We start from the raw sequence: 23,026 nt of genomic DNA on the forward strand, positions 1-23,026 counted from the left end.
AAGCTGTCACCTTTCACCATCTATCAACGATTAATATATTTTGTTCATCTGTTTACATAATTTTAAAGAGATGACAGGGACTGTATCACGGAAAATTTGAAATTTACTTGTAAGGAATTTTACACATATATTGAGAGTTAAAAAGGATATCTTAAAGCAATTTTCTGTGGTTGAAGTATAAGTTTAAAGAATAAATTTCATTTTCCAAATTCAAAATTGTCACGTAAAGATTAATTTGTTCTTTTTTTTAAAGAGGTGGTAATAAATACAATGAAAGGGTCAATGCCGATTTCAATTTCTTATTTATAGTAGGGATGGCTAATTCCGGAAAGTGAAATTTCAGGAATATAGATTCCGAAAAATTTTGGCCATCTCTAATTTATAGCACATTGTATCTATTAAGCTTATTAGTGAATGTACTAAGGATATGCAGAATATAGGTGCTAATGCACTTTTGTTCACGATAGTATTTTCCTTCCCATGAAGGGGGGTTCGAACAGAGGGAATATTGAGGGGGCGCCGGGTTTTCTATTTTCCATAGTTGGCAACCCTAACATCAATCATTTCCCTGTTAAATAAGTATAGATTCATTGAGGAAGTGTACAAATGTATATCGATTTCATTTGATTTTCAATTGATAATCCCTTTCAGCAGTGGAGCTATGTGAGACGTGCACCTACAACTCAACGTGAAACCCGAACCACATGAGCTCCTGCCGGGAACTGAACCCAGATCTCCCATGGAAAAGGCACGTGCGCTAACTATTTAGCCACGAGGGAGCTCCAAATGTATGTCGGGTTAGGAAATTGGGGGGGGGGGTCCGGACCCGATGGGGCACGTACGATTCGCCCCTTATGATGGTAGTAGCATTGATAATTGCATAAGTAAGGTAAATATTGAAGCGTTACGTAATCTGAACCATACTTCAATAAAACGTTAATTGAGGCCCCTAGAAATAATAAAAATGTTTATTAAGGTTTTAAATTCTAGGGATGCCTAAATTTCATATTTTTCTAGGAGGACATCTTTACATGTTTCTAAAAGAGAATTTCAAATATTAATGCTTGCTCCTCCAGGAAAACTTCCAAGTTGCGATATTGATAATGTGCCGATTAAAATGTTACCAGAATATTTTCACATAACTGCTGAGAAATATATACATTTTTTAAAAAATCAAGAAATAAAAAGAAAAAGAAGTATCTCTTTGCCTACCGTACTCGGCTGCATCTTTTTCTTGTACCTCTCCAATTCTGTGTTCTATTTTAGCATCCGTCAAGTAGCACCAACAGAGTACTCCAACGCCCAGAATCAAATAAGAGCGGACATGAAACAACATGATTCTCCCAACAGAGGAACAGGAATAAAAAACAAAATTCATTCAGTGAAAAGGAAGTGCTTTGTCCAGAAGTAGTGTTGCGTCTTTCCATTTATATTTGCTGACACGAGTCGCTGTCGACATCTCCATGGAATGAATAGTGTTTGATAACAACAAAACAAATTCATGTATTAACAATTGCGTTGGAATGCTGAACAATCAGCTAAGAAAATAATCTCGGTACGCTTTATACTATATAACAATGTTCTTTTACTTGTGTAGATAAGAAATGAATCAGAAACAAACATTTTATATTCCGTTCTAATCTATCGTGACTCAAACTAATAAAGCCGTGACTGCCATTATCATTAGGGGGTTCTAGTAATACTATTTCAGCAAATTAAATTTACACTTATTTGGTTTAGTGAACGGAAATGTGAGTTTCATACTTCTCAGTTGTTAGATAAACGTAGATGTATTTGTTTCGTAAAAGTCTCTTTTGTTCTTGAAACCTTGTGATTTTTGTACACTTACATATTTTCATATGTTCTTTTATGTATACCATAGTCCTTAAGAAAAAATAAAGTTAATTTTGTTGATTTTTACTTCAATATTTTGGTTGAGAAATTATAAGAACGATAGGAATGGCGAAAGAAGAGAAGAGGAAGAAGAAAACTTTATATTGTATATGTAAAGAGACGAAATGGTTCAAGGGCAAGAAGTGTTTAGAAAGATTTTCAAAACAATTACGTGTGAGATGTCAGTACTACTGCTGGCATGTATAGGTTGAGGAAGCTAACTGAAAACTACCAACAGATGAAATAATACAGAATTGAAATATGCAAATAATAAATATTGATATGTAAGTTATTATATAATTTATTAGACAATAGTAAGTTGCTGTATATTGCATAATGGAAAATCGGTAATGGAAGTTAAAAAAACGGAAGTTTAGAAGATAGAACATAAAGAAAATTATGCATTAATAATAGTTTTCCGAAAGAGTTTATACATGACCTTAGCTGGGGAATGACCCTTGGGCTAAGCCCCTTTCTCCCTGCTACAATCTCAGATCCACTACGACAACTTTAGTCCTCCTGAATTTTCAATTGTTTGTTTAGATAATGTATTCAAACAAGCCATAAGTATACTCGTAGTCATAAAAAAATTCTCATTCGCTTGATTTCTTATTATATTTTTTTTAATTATTTTTTTAATCCAAGACCGACCTTTAATTGCTACTTAAACAGTATTTATTAAAATTTTATAAAACTCTCAGAATTCAGAGTTCAGAATTTCAATATACAAATAAAATCAGAATTTTGATTAAGCATAACTAAGAAAACAAAAGCCTGCATAATACAGTATTTCAAGCGTATAGGCTCTATATAGAAGGTTGAATTTTACTACCATCCCAAGTTTGATTCCGGTTAGGTGAGGTTCAGTATCAGTATTCAATATTATTCAGTATATTACCCCAAATTTGCCGTCCACACTTCGGGAACTCAAAAGCAATCATTACATAATACTTCACAATCTTATACAATAAATCAAGGTCTACTATCATGCCAAGTTTGATCTCTATCGGGTGAGTTCAACATACGGAGTTTCATTTTCGAAAATATGACGAAAAATTTGACCGGCCATAACTCGGGAACCCAAAGTCTGCATAACGTAATATTTCACACCCTTATATAGTAGGTCAAGTGCTTTCACCATACCAAATTTGATTCCGATCTCACGAGTTCGGTTGAACTCGTCTATTTGGAGGTTCCTTGGTTTTTCAGATTAAAATCAAATAAAGAACGAAACTAAGCGGTCAAAAAATTCTTATAACTTATTTCGTTGCAAGCAAAAGAAGTTCCGGTTTGGTTCTCGGTAGGAATAGAGAACTCAATTTAAAATTTTAATATTTCCACCAATTGTGGTTCAGAGAGGAAAGAAGATGACAGGGTTTTTCTTTTTCTCTCTTTCTTTTCTTTTTCTTTCTTTCTTTTTTTTACTTACTTAACCGTCCTGTTATCATTGAGATTTCTGCCATTCACCAGACAACAATTCCTTGCATTGCTGAAGGAGGGGTAGACTTATCCAATAATCGTAGTGTTTTCTTGGATGTAGAATTTCATTTACTGTGTGTGCTAATCTGGCAGCTTCGGGATTTCTTCTTTTTAAGAACTTCGGTTTATCAAAACTCTTTTATACATTTACCCTGCCTATCTGTCTATCCGAGAGACAAAATAATGTGTGACCCCTCGTCCGATAAATCTCAAGAACTACTTGACAGATCAACATCAATTTTGGCCGGGGTATAGTTAGCCGGGATCGATAAAGTTAGAAATAAACTTTATTGATGGCAGCATAACTCAAGCCAGCAGTGGTATTAAGCAACCATTTCCGGTTTTATCGTTAATCACTATAGAGCAAAACTGGTAACATAGCAAGAAGTGGTATCCTGCAATCGATTAAGCGTTCCAAGAATATATTCCATCTCTATGCTTAAGTCTTTGCTAAAACCGGAATTGGTAGACTTCCACTAAAACTTCTGGTTTGAATATTGATTTACATAGAGCAAAAGTGACAAGAGATGGCGAGAAGCGGTTTTTTGGAATCAATTTAGCATTCTAAGAATAGGTACCATCTTCTCTCTCAAGCATGTATGCAAACCAGAAGTCTCAGGAATCAACTACTTCCACTTTTAACGTTGATCACTATAAAGCAAAAGTGGTAATAACAATCAATTAAGCGTCCCACGTCCCACAAATATGTACTGTAACATCTCTTTTCTAATCTCTCTACTGAAACCGGAACTGGTAGAAATACACTACCACTTCCGGTTTCAATATTAATTGAAGAAATATCACGCAATATAAACCAAACTCCTTCACGTGTACACCAGAAGAAATTGTATTTTTTCACGAAAGTTACAGATGGTTTTGTCTTCAGGTGGCAGGCATGATTTCTATTCACTTCACGCAGAATTTATTTCTTTATTTATTTTGCCTTTACTTATTCACTTTGTAGTTCAATCTTCAGAAACTGTTAAATGAAATCATTATATTAATTGTTTAATATATTTCAATTGCTTTTTGTTTCTACTAACTTATTAAGGAAAATCGTATTTAATAACATGTAAAAGCATTTAGTAACATGTACATGTAGTATAACATGTACTAATAAACTACGAATGTAAAATGAACTCAAGATACCCCCACAACTCCACAATCATTATCTCGATCTTATCCCTCTGCCTTACCCCATCAGGAAGTCGCGGTCGGAAAGAGGGATTGCCACCGTCGACGGTGCCAGGCCGCCGGCACCCGTCCGCGGCGGCACGACGATCTACTTGTTCAAAGTTGCCGACCTTTTGCTGAGGCGGCAAGCGGTCAAAAATAGTAAAATAAAATGCCCTTTGCCGACTGTTGCCGACCGTCAGAGTCGGCAAAACAATCGGAAAGGCCTCTTTCCGACTCTCTGCCGACTCCTTATACCTGCCTCTTTTCGACGGCGGTTCCGACGCATTTAATGCTCATTTCCGGTTGTTTGCCGACTGCTCGGCAAGGCAACTATTCGTCGCGGTCTAAAATCGCTGCGGAAAGGCGCCAGTGTCCGGCGCCAGCAATCCAACCGCTTCATCTGGCCGGCATGGACAAATTGTCCGATTGTAGGCGGCAGGATCCTGATGGGGTAGTATTACGAAAAGGTTTGAAGCTTGCTTGTTGCTAAAATTCTCTTTGTCTGTAGACATCGTTGATCCCGCACTATCACTTGTTTACCGCATGTCCATATCTCAGTTTAAATGTCGTTTGTGCTATTTTTCCCCTGTGTTTTCGTGTGGTTGCACGAAAATGATTAAAGTAAGCCTGTTGTTAGAAAGTCCATTTTCAACGTTTTGTTTAAATGATAAACACCAGCTGAAAGAACTAGATCCATATCGACCCAAAATTTCAATTACACAGCAAGATGGAACAAAAGTAGGATCTTTTCTTGCAATTGGTATGAAAAGTGCAATTGGTTGACGGCTTGTGGAGAACGTAAGAGACTTTTGTTTTTACTGTTTATTGTTTGGTAGTGAAACGGTGTAGACAAAAACGGGATTTTTTGATTTGAAACACCTATCAAAAAATTAAGAAACATGAGAATAGCGTTGTTCATATTAACAATTCTCCAGCCTTAAGCGTAGAAGAGCAGAGTATATGTACAAATAATTAGGTGAATACCATTTATTACAGAAAATATTTTATGTTACGTTGTTGCCCTATGATTATACTTAATTGTGTTAGTATGATAAGTTTTTCTGACTGCAAATTCGACTTTTTTAAAGCAATTCACTTAATAATCAAATAATAACAATCATATTATCTTAGTAGTAATAGTAGCAGTAGTAGTAACCATAAAGTATTTGGCTTGAGGCTTGGCCCACCCTAACTTTTATTCCACGAGCCGCCACTGGCTACACTTATAGACCATTTGGATAACATTAAGTTTATTTATATCCTACGATAGTCTAGTAATTAGCGTCCTCGTTTTTGATGCACGAGGTCCTCCTGGCAGAATAATTTTGTACTTATTACGGTGGTTTGAATTCCACTTTAAACTGTAGGTCAACGTCCCATATAGCTCGGTGTTGAAAAGAATGATAAATCTCAATAAATAAATAAATAAATAACAATTTATTTTATTTATTTTTTGTCATGTACACTGTGATTTTATAACATTGCACCTCAGTTCGATTTTTGTTCGTATTTCGTATTAAAATTTACATAGGGAAGACGAGGACTAGCTGAAACACTTTTAAACCTTTCAACTTCAAAAAATTGTATATTTTTCTATTATGAACATACATGCACCAAAACTTTGTAGTTGCACGGCGAGATACTGTGTTCTACTTCCACAGAAAATTGCAGTACCCCCCAAAAAGCATGTCCTGAAGAAACACTGCTCACTACCTTTCATCATCTTCATACGGTTAGAGACATACTAAACAAAAGTACTCATCATCATCCAATGAACTATCAATCCTCTTACAATGGGATGTTTGCTATCTTCTTCCTCTTCTGAGTATCTTTCCGTCTTCTTATCTGGGTTTGTCCTCTGGTTTCTTCACAATTGTTCTATTTAACTTTTGTTTCACTGTACCAGGTCATGTTGCGACATCTGTTGCAACTTACCCCTTACCAACTTTACTTCACAAAATAAAGAAAATGTCTTTGACATAAATATCAGTGTAAACATTGCTGTAATTATTTTACAAGTGAAAGTACGTGTGTTTCAATAGTAACATTATGGTTAATTTAAGTTACTTGTACTAGTCATCAGTCACTTCAAAATAAACTCTTCAAATTTTACACACCTGGTCTAAAAATAACAATTCTTCTCTCTGTCAACAATTGCAAGTTCGTGGTCACCAACACTCAACCATGTTTGTTACTGAACAAAATGTGCATTCGTAAAGGGGTGGTTCGTTCGCGTAACTGTTCGCATTGAGAAGATATTAACAGTGTTGAACCTGCCTCTGTTGTAACTAGCTCCCACTTTCCTATAATTAACTGCTGCTAATTACACAGGTCTGCAAAAATAAAGAAATGCTGTTTCGGTTTAGTTAACTGATTCATATTTGGGGTGCGCTGAATCCAGGAATGACAACCGTTTTGTCCTGGGATGTCTGAGTTTCGAACAAACGGGTGGTCAATGTTGAACCAAAATATGAATACAAATGTGCGATTTACAGAAACACCATTAACAGCATAACACAAATTAATTTACAGAAACACGCACACAAGTGACGACAAAAAAGTAATACCGTCCTCAATCAGATTGCTTGTGATATCGTCTTTTTTTAAAGGTCAAATTTCTTTTGGAGCTTGCATTTTTGTAGGTGGCTGCCGGAAGATCTCTAAACAACATCCAGCAGTAGTCTGCCATCATCGTAACACTCCAGTTCCCCTGATACCTTCGTTCCATTTCTTTGATATCTTGATGGAAACGCTACCCTTGCTCTTCACTCACTGCTCCTACATTGTCAGAAAAGTAGCCAAGGTGGGAATTGAGAAAATAGACTTTTAAGCTCATGGAGCAACTAAGCTTTCGGTACGCGTGCAACATTTTCCCACCATTTCCTTGTAATGTGGGTCCTTTCGGTTTCCCAAAAACGTTTTGATAACCATGATAACCACAATAAAGGCAACCCAAGCCTCTTTTTGAGTTGGAGTCATTGAACTGATGAAGTCTTTGTCGGATGTGTTTTCTAATATCAGAGCCAACAAAAACCCGAATACTCGTAGTATTTGAGCAATAAACAGTGTAGCCAGAACTACTTATCAACGTTTCACAAATCTAAGAAGTGATCTGCTAAATTCGTTTTATGAACAGATTTATTGTTTTTGGTTTTTCTTTGTAATCTTTTACTCTCATTCATGACATATTACGATATATGTCAGTGATCCCCATCCGGACCAATATACATGTATTTTCATGTTTCGGGGAGCACAAATACTACATTTAATCTTCCATGTTCATTTTTATTTTCGTATGATGCATTTGCAGTTTAGCAATTTCTAGCTACCTGTTTGACCACGTTACATTTCGATTGTGCAAAAACTTGACGTCCCAGGAAGAAACGGGGGTCATTTTCGACTTCGTTGCACCCAGAAGCGTAAAAATCAGCTAAACTTATGCAAACACATTTTTTGTTGCAGAACTGAGTTATTAAAGTCACTAAAGGATTATACACCAGTTAAATCACTAGAAATACACTATATTTCGTAGTAATAATTATTTTACAGCAATAAATCATATGTCTGTATTATTCGTTGTCCTGACTGGCTCTTATATCTTTTAATCATCTATAAACAAGTATCTGGTAACCAGCACTGTTACCTTAGTAACCAGATCAATTGCCATAACAACCAATCTACAAACCCATTTACATAACAACAGCAAAATAATCAGTGCAAATTAATATTTTTATAACATTAGATTTAATATTTTCTTCTTCTTCTAATGTGTAGCTAGTGCATATTTAAAAAACATTTTTGCCCTGAATAAATAATTAATTAACAAAGAAAATGCGTTATCGTTGTAATTTCACTCATTGATTTACATTATATGCTGTTTTACCAAGTTTTTCTCAAATCTCATCAGGTGAATATCGCGATTACAATTTTAAATATACAGGGTGTTTCAAAGCAACATCGACAACGTTTGGGAGATGATTCCTGACACCAAGATAAGACAGGCTGCCGAAAACATGAAAAAAAAAGAACGAACTTTCAAGGTCCATAGCTCGAAAACTGTGGGATCTACTGTAGTCGGATCGAGACTTACTGAGGAACTAATATGTGCACTAGCCAAAAATCAATGTTTCAGAATCCTAAGGTAGTCACGTAACAATTTCTCTTGAAGGAGTTTGGCCACGGGCATATAATTTAAAGTACTCACCAACTATTTTTATAAATATTGTTGCGGAAGTGCTGCAGGATACTGGAACTTGGATATTTGGATATCGTACATAGTAGTTCATAAGTGAAGCCTTGACCCACGTACGGTAGGTCTCATATTTTAGAAGCTACGAACCTTTAAAGTTCATTTTTTTATGTTTTGGGCAGCCTATGACTCCGAAAGGAAACATTTGTTTACCCAGGTTGGTCTATACTTTTTGTCTTATCTTGGTGTCAGGAATCACCTCCCAAACGTTGTCTGTGTTGTTTTGAAACACCTTGTATATATTTAATTTGTTCTGAAGATGTAATCAATATTTTTAAAAAAGTCTAGTATTTCCCCCTACAAAGAATTTTGGTCGGCTACACAATTTTTAATGGGGTAATGTGTGATCAGCACACCGTCTTTCGATGGCTTTCTAAATCAGAGCTCGCTATCGAGCAGCTTTACAGGCGCGTTACGATGTTATGTCAACATAAAAAAAAAAAAAAAAATCTGCGGTTGTGCCGAAATTCAATCAGGACACAAGATTGCGTAGTCTGATTGCGTAGTCTGAAATATAAATCAGAGTAGTGGTTCGGGTAAGGAGCAGCCAAACCGACTCCCTCCAGCAGAACTAAACAACAAGCCCTATGCGAATTGGATTTCATAACTTGACGGGACTACAGGATTGGCTGGGTGTTTATCGCCGCCACTGGTTCAGTTTCTAATTTAAGCAGAGGATATCGTCCGACATAGCCTAGCTGCTGAGGAGGAAGTTAAACTTTAATTAATCAATCCAAATCCAAGAAAGAAAACGACATTTTAATTAAATAAATTGCGCTAGTTTCCCTAAGTGACAATATATCTTCAACATTGAACAATATTATATACTACAAAGACACATACGCAAAAGAAAAACGGAAGAAACCGAAAAAAGAAAACAACATATTCTCGAAAATCGTCCTATGAACATTTCCTTTGAGAAATGCTACTTTCAAATGATGAAATGTGTTTATCCAAAGACTCTATAAGCTAAGAGGGACAATTAGTATTACTTAGCATACAACAAAGTCGCTAGACTTGACAGTGAAATAATAATTTCTGGGAAAATTTTACTTTTCCTCTTAGCATGTCTCTCTCTCTCTCTCTCTGAAAGACAGCAAAAAGATGCAAAAGAAAAGACTTTCGATTTCAGAGCGAAAGTTAATATTCTTTTCCTTCTTTTTCTTGTGGTTAATATTAAGTATGAGAAAATGAAGATCAACTACCTGTAAAAACAAAAAGACAGGAAAATATCTTGGATTGCACAAGAAATGTCAAACAATATTTATTTTTAAAAAATCGAATGATAGAAAGTCACGTCATGTAATGACACTTTTGTTATTCCCAAATAAATTTGTTCTTCTTCCTAATTTTTTTGTCAACTTTTTGCATTTTTTTCCCCTGTCATTGCAGCTAAGAGCGACAACTTTCATCTCTTAATAATCGTGCAGAATGATGTATTATGAATTCTTCTGGACATGCAACAAAGGATTCTTTTAAGTTATGCAAAAAAAAAAAGTATGTTATACTGTATAGCAGCGTTTCCCAACCGGTGTGCCGCGAATGGGCCGCTGGTGTGCCGCGAGAAATCGAAACAAATTATTAATTCTATAGGAATCAAATTGCAAGACATAGGGGAAAATGTATATTTGTATTTCACATTACTATGAACCTTTACTATAAATCTACAATTTTAAGTTTCATATTGTGTTACTTTTTTGTACATTTTTAATGTTGGAAAACGTATTTATCATTGTCATGACCGTTATTGCTTCTTTATTGTTGCAGACTATTTCGTAACTTGAAATTTTAACATACAATAAATTCAACAAAGCAAATATGCATACAAATTACCTACATTTGTGTTTTAAAAGTATAGGAGATTTGTTTATTTATTCGTTAATTAGTGATCTTCCCTTTTAGTTAAAGGTTAGATACAGTTTTGCAAAGAAAAAGTGTATTTTTAAAAACCCGAGTCCCATATTTCATTGCAATTGTTTTCTATTTTAAAATTAAAATGAAAAATAAGCATAATTTTTACCAAGGGGGAAAATCAGTGATCGAGCTTTCTTCTCTGTAAGGAGATCAGTAATCACTTAAAAATACCAGGGTATTTTATATTTACAAATAATAATAGTAATTATATATATATATATATATATATATATATATATATATATATATATATATATATATATATATATATATATATGGGTGTGCCGCGATAATTCAAGTTACACCTATAGTGTGCCGCAAGTTGAAAAAGGTTGGGAAACGCTGCTGTATAGTATCGTTCTTCTTCCTTTTTTTTACGTGAAAGAAAATGCAATCTCAATACGCTTATTGAGCTTAACTTTCCCTTTGGTAGATGATGTACTACATGCAATTTTAATGTAAATTGTAAAAAATAGTTTTGCATTAAAAATGTATAGTACCCTATATTTAATATTAATGATAATAATTCGTATATACAATCAACAACACAGTACAAGATGTCATTAGAACATACAGTGTGTGGCCAGAGGGGGACGCGACACTGGACCGAAACGGCATACGACCAAAAATTCAGCTCAGAAGCCTATTTCGGTTCTATGCTGTTTCGGTCTATGATGGTTTCCTCCTACATATCTTCAAGAAAATAATTGTTACTTAATATTTCGTAATTATAAGATAATATATTTTTTTATTATTATTTCGATCGTATGCAGGTAACCGTTTTCGATTCTATGCCGTTTCGGTCCTTTCTGTGCATGTAACTCTTGCCAGAACATTGGCGTAAATAACATATTTTGTTACGGAGGCATGGTGCCTTATTTCTGAGTTGAAAGAACCTTTCAACGACCGCAGTTCCAATTGTAGAAAGGCCTGGCTCTAATGTAACTCACGAGTCGAGAAACAGTTTTCTCGTCTCCCCTCGATTCTAAAAAAAAAAATCTTTCACTTCTCGATTTTCTCTTCTTGTCTCTAAAATTTTCTCGCTTCTCTTTGTAAGTTTAGATACAAAATGTATGTGCTTATTCTTAATTCTTAATTTTATCTAGAAGTGACAATAACTCTTCCACCTAGAAGAGGAAACTTTTTTGGAGCTCTTAAAAGTACGTCTAAGTAGCAGTATTACAACCCACCGCCCCCCCCCCTAAAAGTCCATCCTGGATCCGCCCCTAACGAGAGATCCAAGAAGGGTGTGATATAACAACATTTAAGCCATTTTTATTATTTTAGGATATTGTGTAATGACTTGCATATGTTTAAACGTTGATAAATGCTCTTCACTGTGTTCGTACAATTACTGTATTAATTCATAGTTTTTTGTATTATGAACCACGTAACACTAGAAGAGTGTTTGAGACCTAAGTCTTGGATGAACTAGTGTTAGCAACGAGACTAGTGAAATTTTTCGTTTCGTCTCTAAAACCAAACGGGAATTCTGGTGTTTCTTCTCCTCGTCTCGAATTTAAAATGTACTTCTTGTCTTGTTTTGAGACGAAAATCGACACTGGATGAAACATTGCTTGTCTCGTCAGGAACGCTACTTGCCACCCACTAGTTACACCCATTGCCCATTGATGGCCATTCTGCAATTAGGACTTGCACGGACTTGGACTTACTATCCTCAACGGATATCGCAATCACTACTTACAACAAGGCTCACATTAACTCAGGTTAGTGCAAGCTCGAGGTTCGGCTCTCAACCATCAATAAGACTCGCGCTAGCTCGATCTTGTGCTCGTTGGAGTTGCACTCATGGAAATATTCGGCTCGCTATTCTCAAGAGGCTCAGACTTGTTCATGCTTGCACTCATTAACCTAATTGAGACTTGAGTTTGCCTGAAGTTTGATTCTAGCTCGCTTTCCACTTGTAGGACTCATAAGCACATCAGGTCTCAGCTCACTTCTTTGCCTCGAGATCGATTCAGACAAAGGGCCAGGTTAGCGAGTTTGAACAAGTAGCTCTACTCTTGATTCATTAATTGTTAATTGGAGCTACTTTTCAACTCCGAGATTATGCGAGGGACAGTATCTAATAATTAAAATGGGATCAATTCGGATTTGTACTCGAAACATTATTCCCCCACCAGAAATTAAACCCCAGACATTACATACAGAAAGCAAGCGTTCTAAGCAATTGATCAGGATGAAATCAAGAGTTGATCTAGTGTCAAATGCGCGCTCCTTTGAAGGACGTGTCCCGGGTTCGATTCCCATTGGAATAGTATTAAACGCATTACAGTGGTGTAGATTATACCTTAAACTGTAGATCAACGTCTCACATAGTCTCGATGCTAAAAAGAAACAGTAAAGTTCAACAAATAAAGAGGCATCTGCATTGAAGTGTACAGTTTGTGCATCTTTCATCATGAAAACATTTATGCTACGGGAATATTTAATAAACTCTGCTAAACATAGTAAAGAGATTTATGTAAAACCAACATTTACGAATGAATGGGCTTCCGTTTATAATAGAGATTAAGAATATCTAATATTTTCGCCTAAGCGTTTATGCAATCCGTAACTCTTATAATGTTTTGAGGGTTGCGTATCATCGATAAGCGAAACGTACATTTATGAATGAATTTGATATGGATTTCCACCGTTAAAGTCACCGTTAACTGCGAATATGTTAATGGATTGACTCCGTTAACAACCTCGGTCGAGATAATCTTTCTAGTTATCTATTGCAAAAAAATAATTGATAAATTCACTTTCATTCAAAAGTTTATCGTGTGGAGTGACGGACGGACGTATTAACATTACAGTCTTATAAGGTCTACTAGCGTGATCCGTATAATGCACTTTAGTTTGTTTCTAAGGTAATAAATAAATGAAAAGAAAGATAACTAGTTACATTATGCCCTTTGTAGTGGAAAGCATAATAAATCTAAAATATTTTTAGCATTTAACGAAAAAAAAAATGATCAAAGATGAGATTATATATACTAATCGATAGATTTCGTTCAGCTCAACAAAATCATATGCATACGAGTGTAAAGCATCACGCGCGGTTTTACCAGAGAATTTAGATTTTTTTTTTTTTTTTTTGGAAAACCTAAAACTTCATCAAACTTACACTGGCTTTCACTAATGAAAATTTGAATATAATCCTAATACTGACGAACATAATTCTAACAGTGACGAACATAATCCTAATAGTGACATGCATAATCCTAATAGTGACGAACATAATCCTAACAGTGACATGCATAATCCTAATAGTGACGAACATAATCGTAACAGTGATACACATAGTTCTAACAGTGACGAACATAATCCTAACAGTGACATGCATAATTCTAATAGTGACGAACATAATCCTAACAGTGACACACATAGTTCTAACAGTGACGAACTTAATCCTAACAGTGACATGCATAATCCTAATAGTGACGAACATAATCCTCACAGTGACAATTTAACCTGTACAATTATCATCTAGAATTTAGTAGACAACTTTATTAACATCATATTCGGGTTATCAACTATAGTAGCTACACACAAACTAAACAAGAAATATCACCTTGTCCGCCTTCTTTATACCTTCATATTATTATTATTATTATTATTATTATTATTATTATTATTATTATTATTATTATTATTATTATTATACCGGGATTTCTGTAAAACGTTTATTCCACAAAATTTAAGGGAAGTGGTTTAACCAACACTTGAAATGCTTCGAGATCGATTTGTATGTTAGTGATACCTGTCAATTACAGACCTCAACAACCCCTCCACTACTTTAAATGTGACACATATTTCAGGGACGTCGTTATAAATAAGGGATTAGGTGATATCGTCTTACGATCGGTGATATAGTTCTGTGACAGCTCGTTCTATACTGATTGTAAGGATTCAACCATTGATGGCAATGTAGAGTGAAACTATTTAAAATCTTCAATCTCATAAATATTTATAATTAGAGTGCGTACATCGGAGCTAGATATAAATTAATCCACCCTTATTTTTTTAAATTACCTCACACTTAGCATTTCTACGGACTTGAACTCGTTCTCCAGGTTCTTCAAAACTTTCAATAAAACTTCTTGTACAGAAGCATTTTCATTGCTTCGCATTACCGAGTGCAATGATTTCTGTGTTTAGTCGGCTCAATTGCTCATTCAAACATGCTAATTCATCAATGTCTGCATTTAGTGAATCTATGTAATATATCGTCTCCTGTGCTCAAATAAATCAGTCAAACTTCTTATATTCCGTAAGTACTTTAATCTAGATATTATGGTCCTTATGCAGAGTCGTTTTGACGCATGATTAACGTCACACTAAAGGCCTGACTACAGCAGGAAACATGTGTTAGTCGAATTCTTTAGTATGGCATTAATCACGCGTCAGCACGACTCTGCATAAGGCTCTATAGGTCTATATGATAGAACTGATCAGGGTGCGTAAGAGAGACATAAAACAGTGATCGACAAAGATCCTAAAGACTTAATCGTTTTAAAAAATTCACAAACATACCAAAAGGAACATACTAACAACAACTCGTAGAAATGCTGAAGATCATGATAATATCGACACTCTGAAGGGGTCTTGACCTATAATATTGTGTTAATGCATTTTTTTTTCAAAGGGAGGCATCATTTCAACAACAAAATCCTAACTTCGATATACCAGTTGGTAAAGTGGTGAGGGTTGGACCTCGTACTAAATAGTTTACTTCCCCTTCATTTAGGTCGATCTGTAAAAATCTTTGAGTTTTGCGTCCCACACTTATGCCGGCTAGGCTAAAGGAGAAGGTGATGATGAGGAATGAATGAAATGGTAGAATGAAGAGAGTGGGAATGAACGGGAGAACCTTGGGAAAATCCACGCACACGATGTTTGTCCACCACAAAGCTCACTCGGCGCGAGCTGGGATAGAACCGAAGACCCCATGCACCAGAGGTGAACGTTCTACTACTGAGCCACGGCGGCCCTAGATCGATCTGATCCATTACCAATATACTTCCTGTTTGCAATAGAACTTTACTGTTATGTACAGCTGTGCTATTCAACCGGGGGTACGCATACCCTTGGGGGTAGACGGAAAGTTTTCTGGGGATACGTAATCCTAAAATAAGCAGATTTCCAATATTTATTGAATGATCATAGTTGGAGAATTTATTGAATGATCAGTGCTATTTCACAACTTCTTCCATTTCCATCAACATATTTCTGTGAACAGAATTTCTCTGCATTAACATAAATAAAAACGAAGGACAGAAATTGCTTGAATTCAGAAGCAGCTCTGATTCTTGCACTCTCGAAGATTCGACCAAGAATAGAGGAGTTGGGGTCCGGAAACAAGCGCAGTCATCTTATTAACAGGTTAATTGTAAAGTTACTTTTATTTATTTTTTAAATTTATTTTTTACATTGTCCTCAGTGTGTAAATTATCAGGGAGGATGAGGGAAAATTCTCCTCAGTAGAACTGAGTGTCTTTCCATGTGTTTTGAAATTTCCCATGTTATTTTTTTCGGATGTGCACTTTATCCCCTTGTAAATAGGCTTTGGATTGGCACACTGATTGTCCTTTACTCGGGTCTCTATTTGTCCGAAATGCAAGGGTAAACGTATGGGGAACGTGGGAGACACCATCCCCTCACCTCGAAAAAATATGTACAGCTTCCCCCCAGTTCCTAAAAAATTACAATGAGCAAAGATATGCAGGGGGAATGCGTGGCGTCATGCCGCTACCTACCGTCCCCCCACATTTTCAGATCCACTTTTACCCCTGCCCCAACGGAACATGTGTATTAAGTTTAATAAGTTAATTTCGACTTAATTTCTTTTAAAAAGCTTCAGGGAAACACAATTGGATGGTGAACTGTTCTAGGGGTACGCGAGAAGAAATGGTTGAATATTACTGATGTAGAGGACTATCAGGTTTCCCGCGATCGAATAAGTGGAGTGGAAGAAAACCTTGTCTGCCAGAAAAAGGACTATGTATGGGTTGATAGATCAATCAAGCTTTATGCAATATATAGATTACAAAGGATTGAACTTACGAGAACTTGGAATCAAGCGGGGAATTGAATCTGGTGCAACTAGCGTATGCAATCATGCAACATCACGTTGTTTAGAGCTGACTTTACCGCACTATCTCATCGCTATACGAGTTGAATTGCAGGACCACGCCGCAGATCCTACAGGGATCATGGAGATGGCAGTTTACATAGTAGATGCCAGGCAAAGAGAAAATAGGAACCTATGTCTTAAATAAAATGAATAGGAACAGTATACTTTATGCATTTTCTTTGTTGCTTTCTTGATATGGTTAGTTTGATATCGTAATGGAAGACTACTGAGGGGAGAAGTTTAAGAGACTTTCACTATCGTAAGAGTAATAATCGTGTTGAAGGTTGCAGAGGAACCCGACCTAGTGACGCAGAAGAAACAAGTGGAACCCGTTCAGTAAGATGTTTCACTTTTCCTTTGCTTAATAGCAGCCCCGAACGTAAAAATACCAGAACGCTGTGTCATTACTTCGTGGTGCACAGGCACAAAACAATATTAATGGGATTATTAGATATGCAGTAGGTGATTTAAAAACTGGAAGTGCTTCTTAAACATTTTAAAACAGCATAATATCTCATTTTAAACACAAAGAAGTCTTCAAAATGTCATTCTTCATGTTGGAAATAAGTATGTCAAGGTGATGAGTTCACATATTTAGTGTGACTATACTGTAATCTAGCTGCTAACAGCCAAATGATATACAAATTGATCTCTAATTTCATACCATGCAAATGCAAATACCGAACGATTAATTTCCGCTTCGTAATTTCAAAGGATATTGATTGAATTTCGCAACCGACCGCTATAAATGGAATTTTTTCCCTCGATTCCATCAGATAAATTTCGAAGTGGCATCCTCGAGCGTAAGGTCAGGGCCAAATTCCTTTCTTAAAATATATATATATATATATATATATATATATATATATATATATATATATATATATATATATATATATATATATATATATTCTACTCAAAGTTCCCCATGCAAAAAGTTTCTCATCGGTTGTTGAAACGTTACGAAGACTCTTTGAGATGAATGTGTAAAAAGGCAAATAGTTTTATACTGTATATGGAGCTTACAATGAACTTTTTTTTTTTTTTTTTGTAAAATTAGAACGAATCACTGACAATGTGCCAAACAATGTTTGTAAAAGTACCTACCAGGGTAGCATGTGAAAAACAGTTAAGGAACAATTAATGCTACTATGTAGCATCAACTTCTTTCTTCTAAGTCAAATATCAAAGAACGCTTTGGTGTCCTTGACTAGATTCTCGCTCGCGCCGAGTGGGATTTATGGTAGACAAAATCCTTTTCCCTGGCTTTTCTCCGTTTCCGTTTCCTACCATTTTTTCAATCCACCATTTCATCACATTAAACGGGATCTCTACATAAACTATATTAAGCAGGAGCGGATTAAGGGCGAAGTCAATGGAGCCCAGGCTCCGGAGCACCCCCCAAAAAATCCCTCTCTTTAATACTAAAATATAGCAGTCAACTTATTATATTATAGGCTTCAGGCACATGCTAACTTTTTTCCGCTGATCTTCCACCAATGTCTTCACGATACGTATTTTATGAGGGAGGGAGCTACTTTGGGCCTCTATTACAAACCAAATTATTAGTCTGTGACAATTCCTTTGAAATATCTGTCATTACTTAGAGCAAATCTAGGACGTTTTCCAAAGCTCCTTAACAATAAAATGTTAATATCAAATCAGTTTGGGTGTTTCGATAAGCCTATGAGGCTGTGGAAGGCAGCAAAGAAAATTTATGTGCTGAAATTATTTGTAACATAGGCTCCCCTTGAAATAGTCGGCTCCAGGGCCCCTAAAGCCTTAATCCGCCCGATATTAAGATACGAGTCACTAAGGTCAATCCTTAGAACAGGTGTTTGAACAACCTCTGCGTTATTATTATTATTATTATTATTATTATTATTATTATTATTATTATTATTATTATTATTATTATTATTATTATTATTATTATTATTTAATGAATCCAACCGTTACGAGTTTCAGATTCTGTGTTTTGGGTGCTCATGCTACACCGTGGTTATGAAGAACGGGACTTACTATTAACACGGATGCCCAAAGTGGAGGGCAGGGTGAGGCCGCCCCCCCCCCACCGGCTCACGAAAATGTATACATAATATAGCAAACCACGTATATATTAAATACTAGAAATACCAGAAGTAGCAACCATGGAGATGCCCCCACTTTAGAAAATTTTCTTCGAGCATCACTGACTCTGAACCATGATCGGATCATAAATCTGGTGCAGTTCGCGGATGCAGAGGTCATAATGAAGAGTTCAACCCTCACAATAGACCGTTCACCACATTATCTCGCTTTCAAGAGGGGATCTATAACAAATATTTTCCAGAACGACATTCCTGTACGTTGCGGTCAAACTACACTCCTGCTAGAATGGGTTGAATTGGCACGTGATAGAGTCTAATTTGTATTTGTAAAAAATGAACCTTTGGATGCCGTAAGTTGTCGAGTTTTTTTGCTAAAATATACCACAAACAACGTTTATTAGATTTTAGTTAGGTCATCCTCAAAGCAAATATTTAGAAAGGCTTAGTACATTTACAATCTTAAACATTTCGAGTGAAAAAAACCAAAGGACTATGACCTCGAATATCCTCCTCCTACTGAATACTGCTTCTAGGGTATCAATATTCTTGGATCCATAGGATATTTCCGCTCTAATTATGTTTCAGTGTTTTTCCTATATGTACTGCCCGCGCGCGTGCGAGTGTATGTGTGTGTAATGCAAAGGGAGGGAGATCACTTTCGGATGCTCCCGTAAGAGCTTCTGTTGTTTTGAAACGAGGAAGAAAATTACAGGTTCTGTTTACGATGTGCTATTGCATGAGGGGGAGGGGGTATTGAGTTCTACTTCTGTAGCTGCTGGATTGTTGAACAGGTTTCCTCCGCTCCGCTCACTACGTGAGGAATGCGAGAGTTAGCACCATTCACAGGTCCACTGACCTTATGAACAGTTCTTTCTCATCCAATCCACAGCATCAGAAAATTTAAGTTATCCTTGCCTTACCTTCTAGTTACAATAATATACTAACCTCATTAATACTGCGCTAACATTGAAGACATAAATAACCAATGAAATCAGATAATCTTAATTTCGAACAATAAAATTAATGGTCCTCCCCGCTGGTTTACTGGCTAGCAGATGACAGGTGCAGCTTTGGAACATGGGGTCCGGGTTTGATTCCAGATGGAACTGCATTAAAATTTGAACGCTTTACGATTTCGTTATGGTTCGAATTTCACCTTAAACTATAGGTCAACGTCTCATATAGGCTCGGTGCTAAAAGGGATGCTAAAATCTAATCGAACCAACCAACTAACAAAATTAATACTGTATGTATATGGGTATTATATGGGTATATGGCTTAGGGACATTATGGAGTTGATTTGTAAGCATGTATTTCTTGAAATTTTACAAATTTATGTTTGTTCTTGTAAAGTAATTTAAAGTTGTTGTAACTTTTGTGCTTTATAATCTGTTGGTAGAATGTGCATTGCTGGTGCGGCGACTAACGTTTCTTGTGGCATGTAGTGTAGAATATCGCAATTTGAACTTGTAAAGAAAAAATAACTCGTAATTGTGTATTCCTCAACGTACATTTTCATACGACTCTCCGCAACGCATTGTCTCCTGAAAACAAATAACCAAAGGGTATAAGTTAGCCACAGAAGAGACATTAGAAGCCATAAAGCCGAAAGAAAGTTCTTAGGGTTTAATTAATCCGGAAGAACAGAACACAAGAAGATAAAAGAAGAAATAACAGAAACTAGAACGGAGACTGAAAAATGAATGCAAAACAAACCTTAACAGTAACAACATAAATAAAGCTATTAATACATTTGCAGTATCGCTTCTAACATACTCATGTAGAGTAATAAAATGGAGAGAGTGAACATGCAGATCTTGAAAGGAAAACCAGAACAGTATTGACACAGCATACTATCACCCAAGAGCTGCTAAACAAAGAGTGTCATTCATTGCAAAAAAAAAATAAAATAAAATAAAATAAAATAATAATAATAATAATAATAATAATAATAATAATAATAATAATAATAATAATAATAATAATAATAATAATAATAATAATAATAATAATAATAATAATAATAAAGGACTAATCAACATCCGAAATCTACATTACAGACAAATTCAAATATAAAGAAATTATTTCTATGGAAAACAACAAAAATAAAAACTACATAGAGCAATAGTAGCAGCGGACCACAAATATACAACACTTCACCGAATCCAGACGAAAGAATGAAAAGTAATACCAAAGTTACAAACAAGAGAACATAAGGAAACAATGCAGAGGAGAAAAGAACTACATACGACATTCCCAAAACAAGTCAACCAGAAACATGTAGATAGAGAGATGATATTTCAGTGAACGAGAATAGGATATGTGTGCCCAGAATAGATGGTGTCATCCACGGAATGAAAGACCAGATGATGATACAAAACGTTACAAGAAACAAAAAAGAACCTGAAAAACATCTCAATACAAGATAACAAATGCAGAAGATGTTAAATATATATATATATATATATATATATAATCCAATATCACAAGTAGATGCTCAAAGATAACACAAACGGAATACAAGGACAGATACGACAAAGTGCAAAACTCATACATCGAGAAAATAGCAATAAAACAGAAAACGATACCAGACGAAGTATTGTATTAAACCGGAAGCCATTCTAGAAACAAACATTAAGTTTATTGGGACAGAACAATACTAACCGATAAAAAAAAAAAAAAAAAAAACATCATAAGAGGCCGGATATCACAGTAAGGAATAAAGAGAAAGAAGAGTTTCATCTAATAGACATCACAATACTTAACATAACAAACTTACCAAAATACATAGAGAAAATATAGAAAAATATAAACAGTTAGCTCAAAACATAAAGGAACAACGGAAGACCAAAAATGGGAAAAATAACATCAGTAGTAATATTGGACATTGGAATGGTGCATAAGACGCTGAAAATGCACTTGAAACAATTGGAATTGAAGATAAAATCATAAAGAACACACAAGACAGAAAAGGGGAAATATTGTAAGAAACTTCCTGCAAAGTCCAGGGTAAAGGGAAAAACAGAGAGGGAAAATAATACACTTGGGTGACACGTATATTACTATGTCATCTGTTTAGATATAGAGATAATAATAATAATAATAATAATAATAATAATAATAATAATAATAATAATAATAATAATAATAATAATAATAATAATAATAATAATAATAATACCAAACCTTTGCCAATATCTTTTTTCTCTCCTAGGACTAATATCAAAACACTAAAACATGTGTTAAATTATTTTAAATAAATTGTTAGTCCAAATGTAAAAATTTATGTTACTATCGTTAAAGATTTCAGAGATATAGCCATTTTATTATTGTAATCTCACCTCTTTTTCCTTCCCATCATTTTTTTCCCCCTTCTACGTTAAATCTTAAAAACGCGGAAGCATATCAAATTATTTTAAATGAGAAGTCCATATATCAAATGTCACATATTTAACTTTCAGATGGAACCGCGGTGGTTCAGTGGTAGAGCGTTCACCTCTGGTGCATGGTTCGATCTCAGGTCGCGCCAAGTGAGCTTTGTGGTGGATAAACACCGTGTGCGTGAGTTTTCTTAGAGTTCTCCTTCCACTTTATTCATTTAAGCATTGCATTCGTTTCTCATCATCACAGTCCTCTTTAGCCTAGCCGGCATAATCGTGGGACGTAAAACTCAAAGATGTAATTTCGTTCCTAACTTTCAGAAATTCCAAGACATGGACATTTTAATTTAATAATTGCAACTTCAATTTTCCCCCTTCATAATCGAATTTTCAAAAATTCTTCCTTAGTGGTAGCTTACGTCACAAATCCTATGCACTAAATGCACTAACCAAATTTCAAGCTTCTTGTTTAAGCGGTTTGGCTTGGGTGTTGATCAGTTAGTAAGTCACTCGATACTTTTTCTTTTACATATAGAGATAACGTTGGTAAGAGACTCTTGTCGAATTGCATTCCAATTGCACTCTCATCTGGTATTTAGTCAAAATTAGGGAAAATAGATTAATTTTCGCTTTGACTCGTAACAATAATTTCCAATTTTAAATATTTTTCCCGTTTGTATATACATACCTGTTTGTATTACGC

The 23,026-nt window shown here is 35.4% G+C and overlaps 1 protein-coding gene across 2 annotated transcripts in view; it reads right to left on the reverse strand.

Annotated features, from left to right (window-relative positions):
- The window catches only part of LOC145693465 (protein takeout-like), a 90,492-nt gene that overhangs the window by 53,824 nt on the left and 13,642 nt on the right, over positions 1 to 23,026 (reverse strand). Inside the window, exon 1 of one of the 2 annotated variants that reach the window (XM_081769497.1) lies at positions 1,213 to 1,441. The exons of the other annotated variant lie outside the window; for it this stretch is intronic. Coding sequence (XP_081625623.1) covers positions 1,213 to 1,378 — 166 coding nt within the window. The 5' untranslated portion in view covers positions 1,379 to 1,441. Of the gene's footprint in view, positions 1 to 1,212; positions 1,442 to 23,026 lie in introns of those variants that run through there. 2 annotated transcript variants of the gene reach the window in all.

The sequence above is a fragment of the Thermobia domestica genome, chromosome 8 (genome assembly GCF_964235325.1).
Source record: "Thermobia domestica chromosome 8, izTheDome1.hap1.1, whole genome shotgun sequence".
Taxonomy (NCBI): Eukaryota; Metazoa; Arthropoda; class Insecta; order Zygentoma; family Lepismatidae; genus Thermobia; species Thermobia domestica.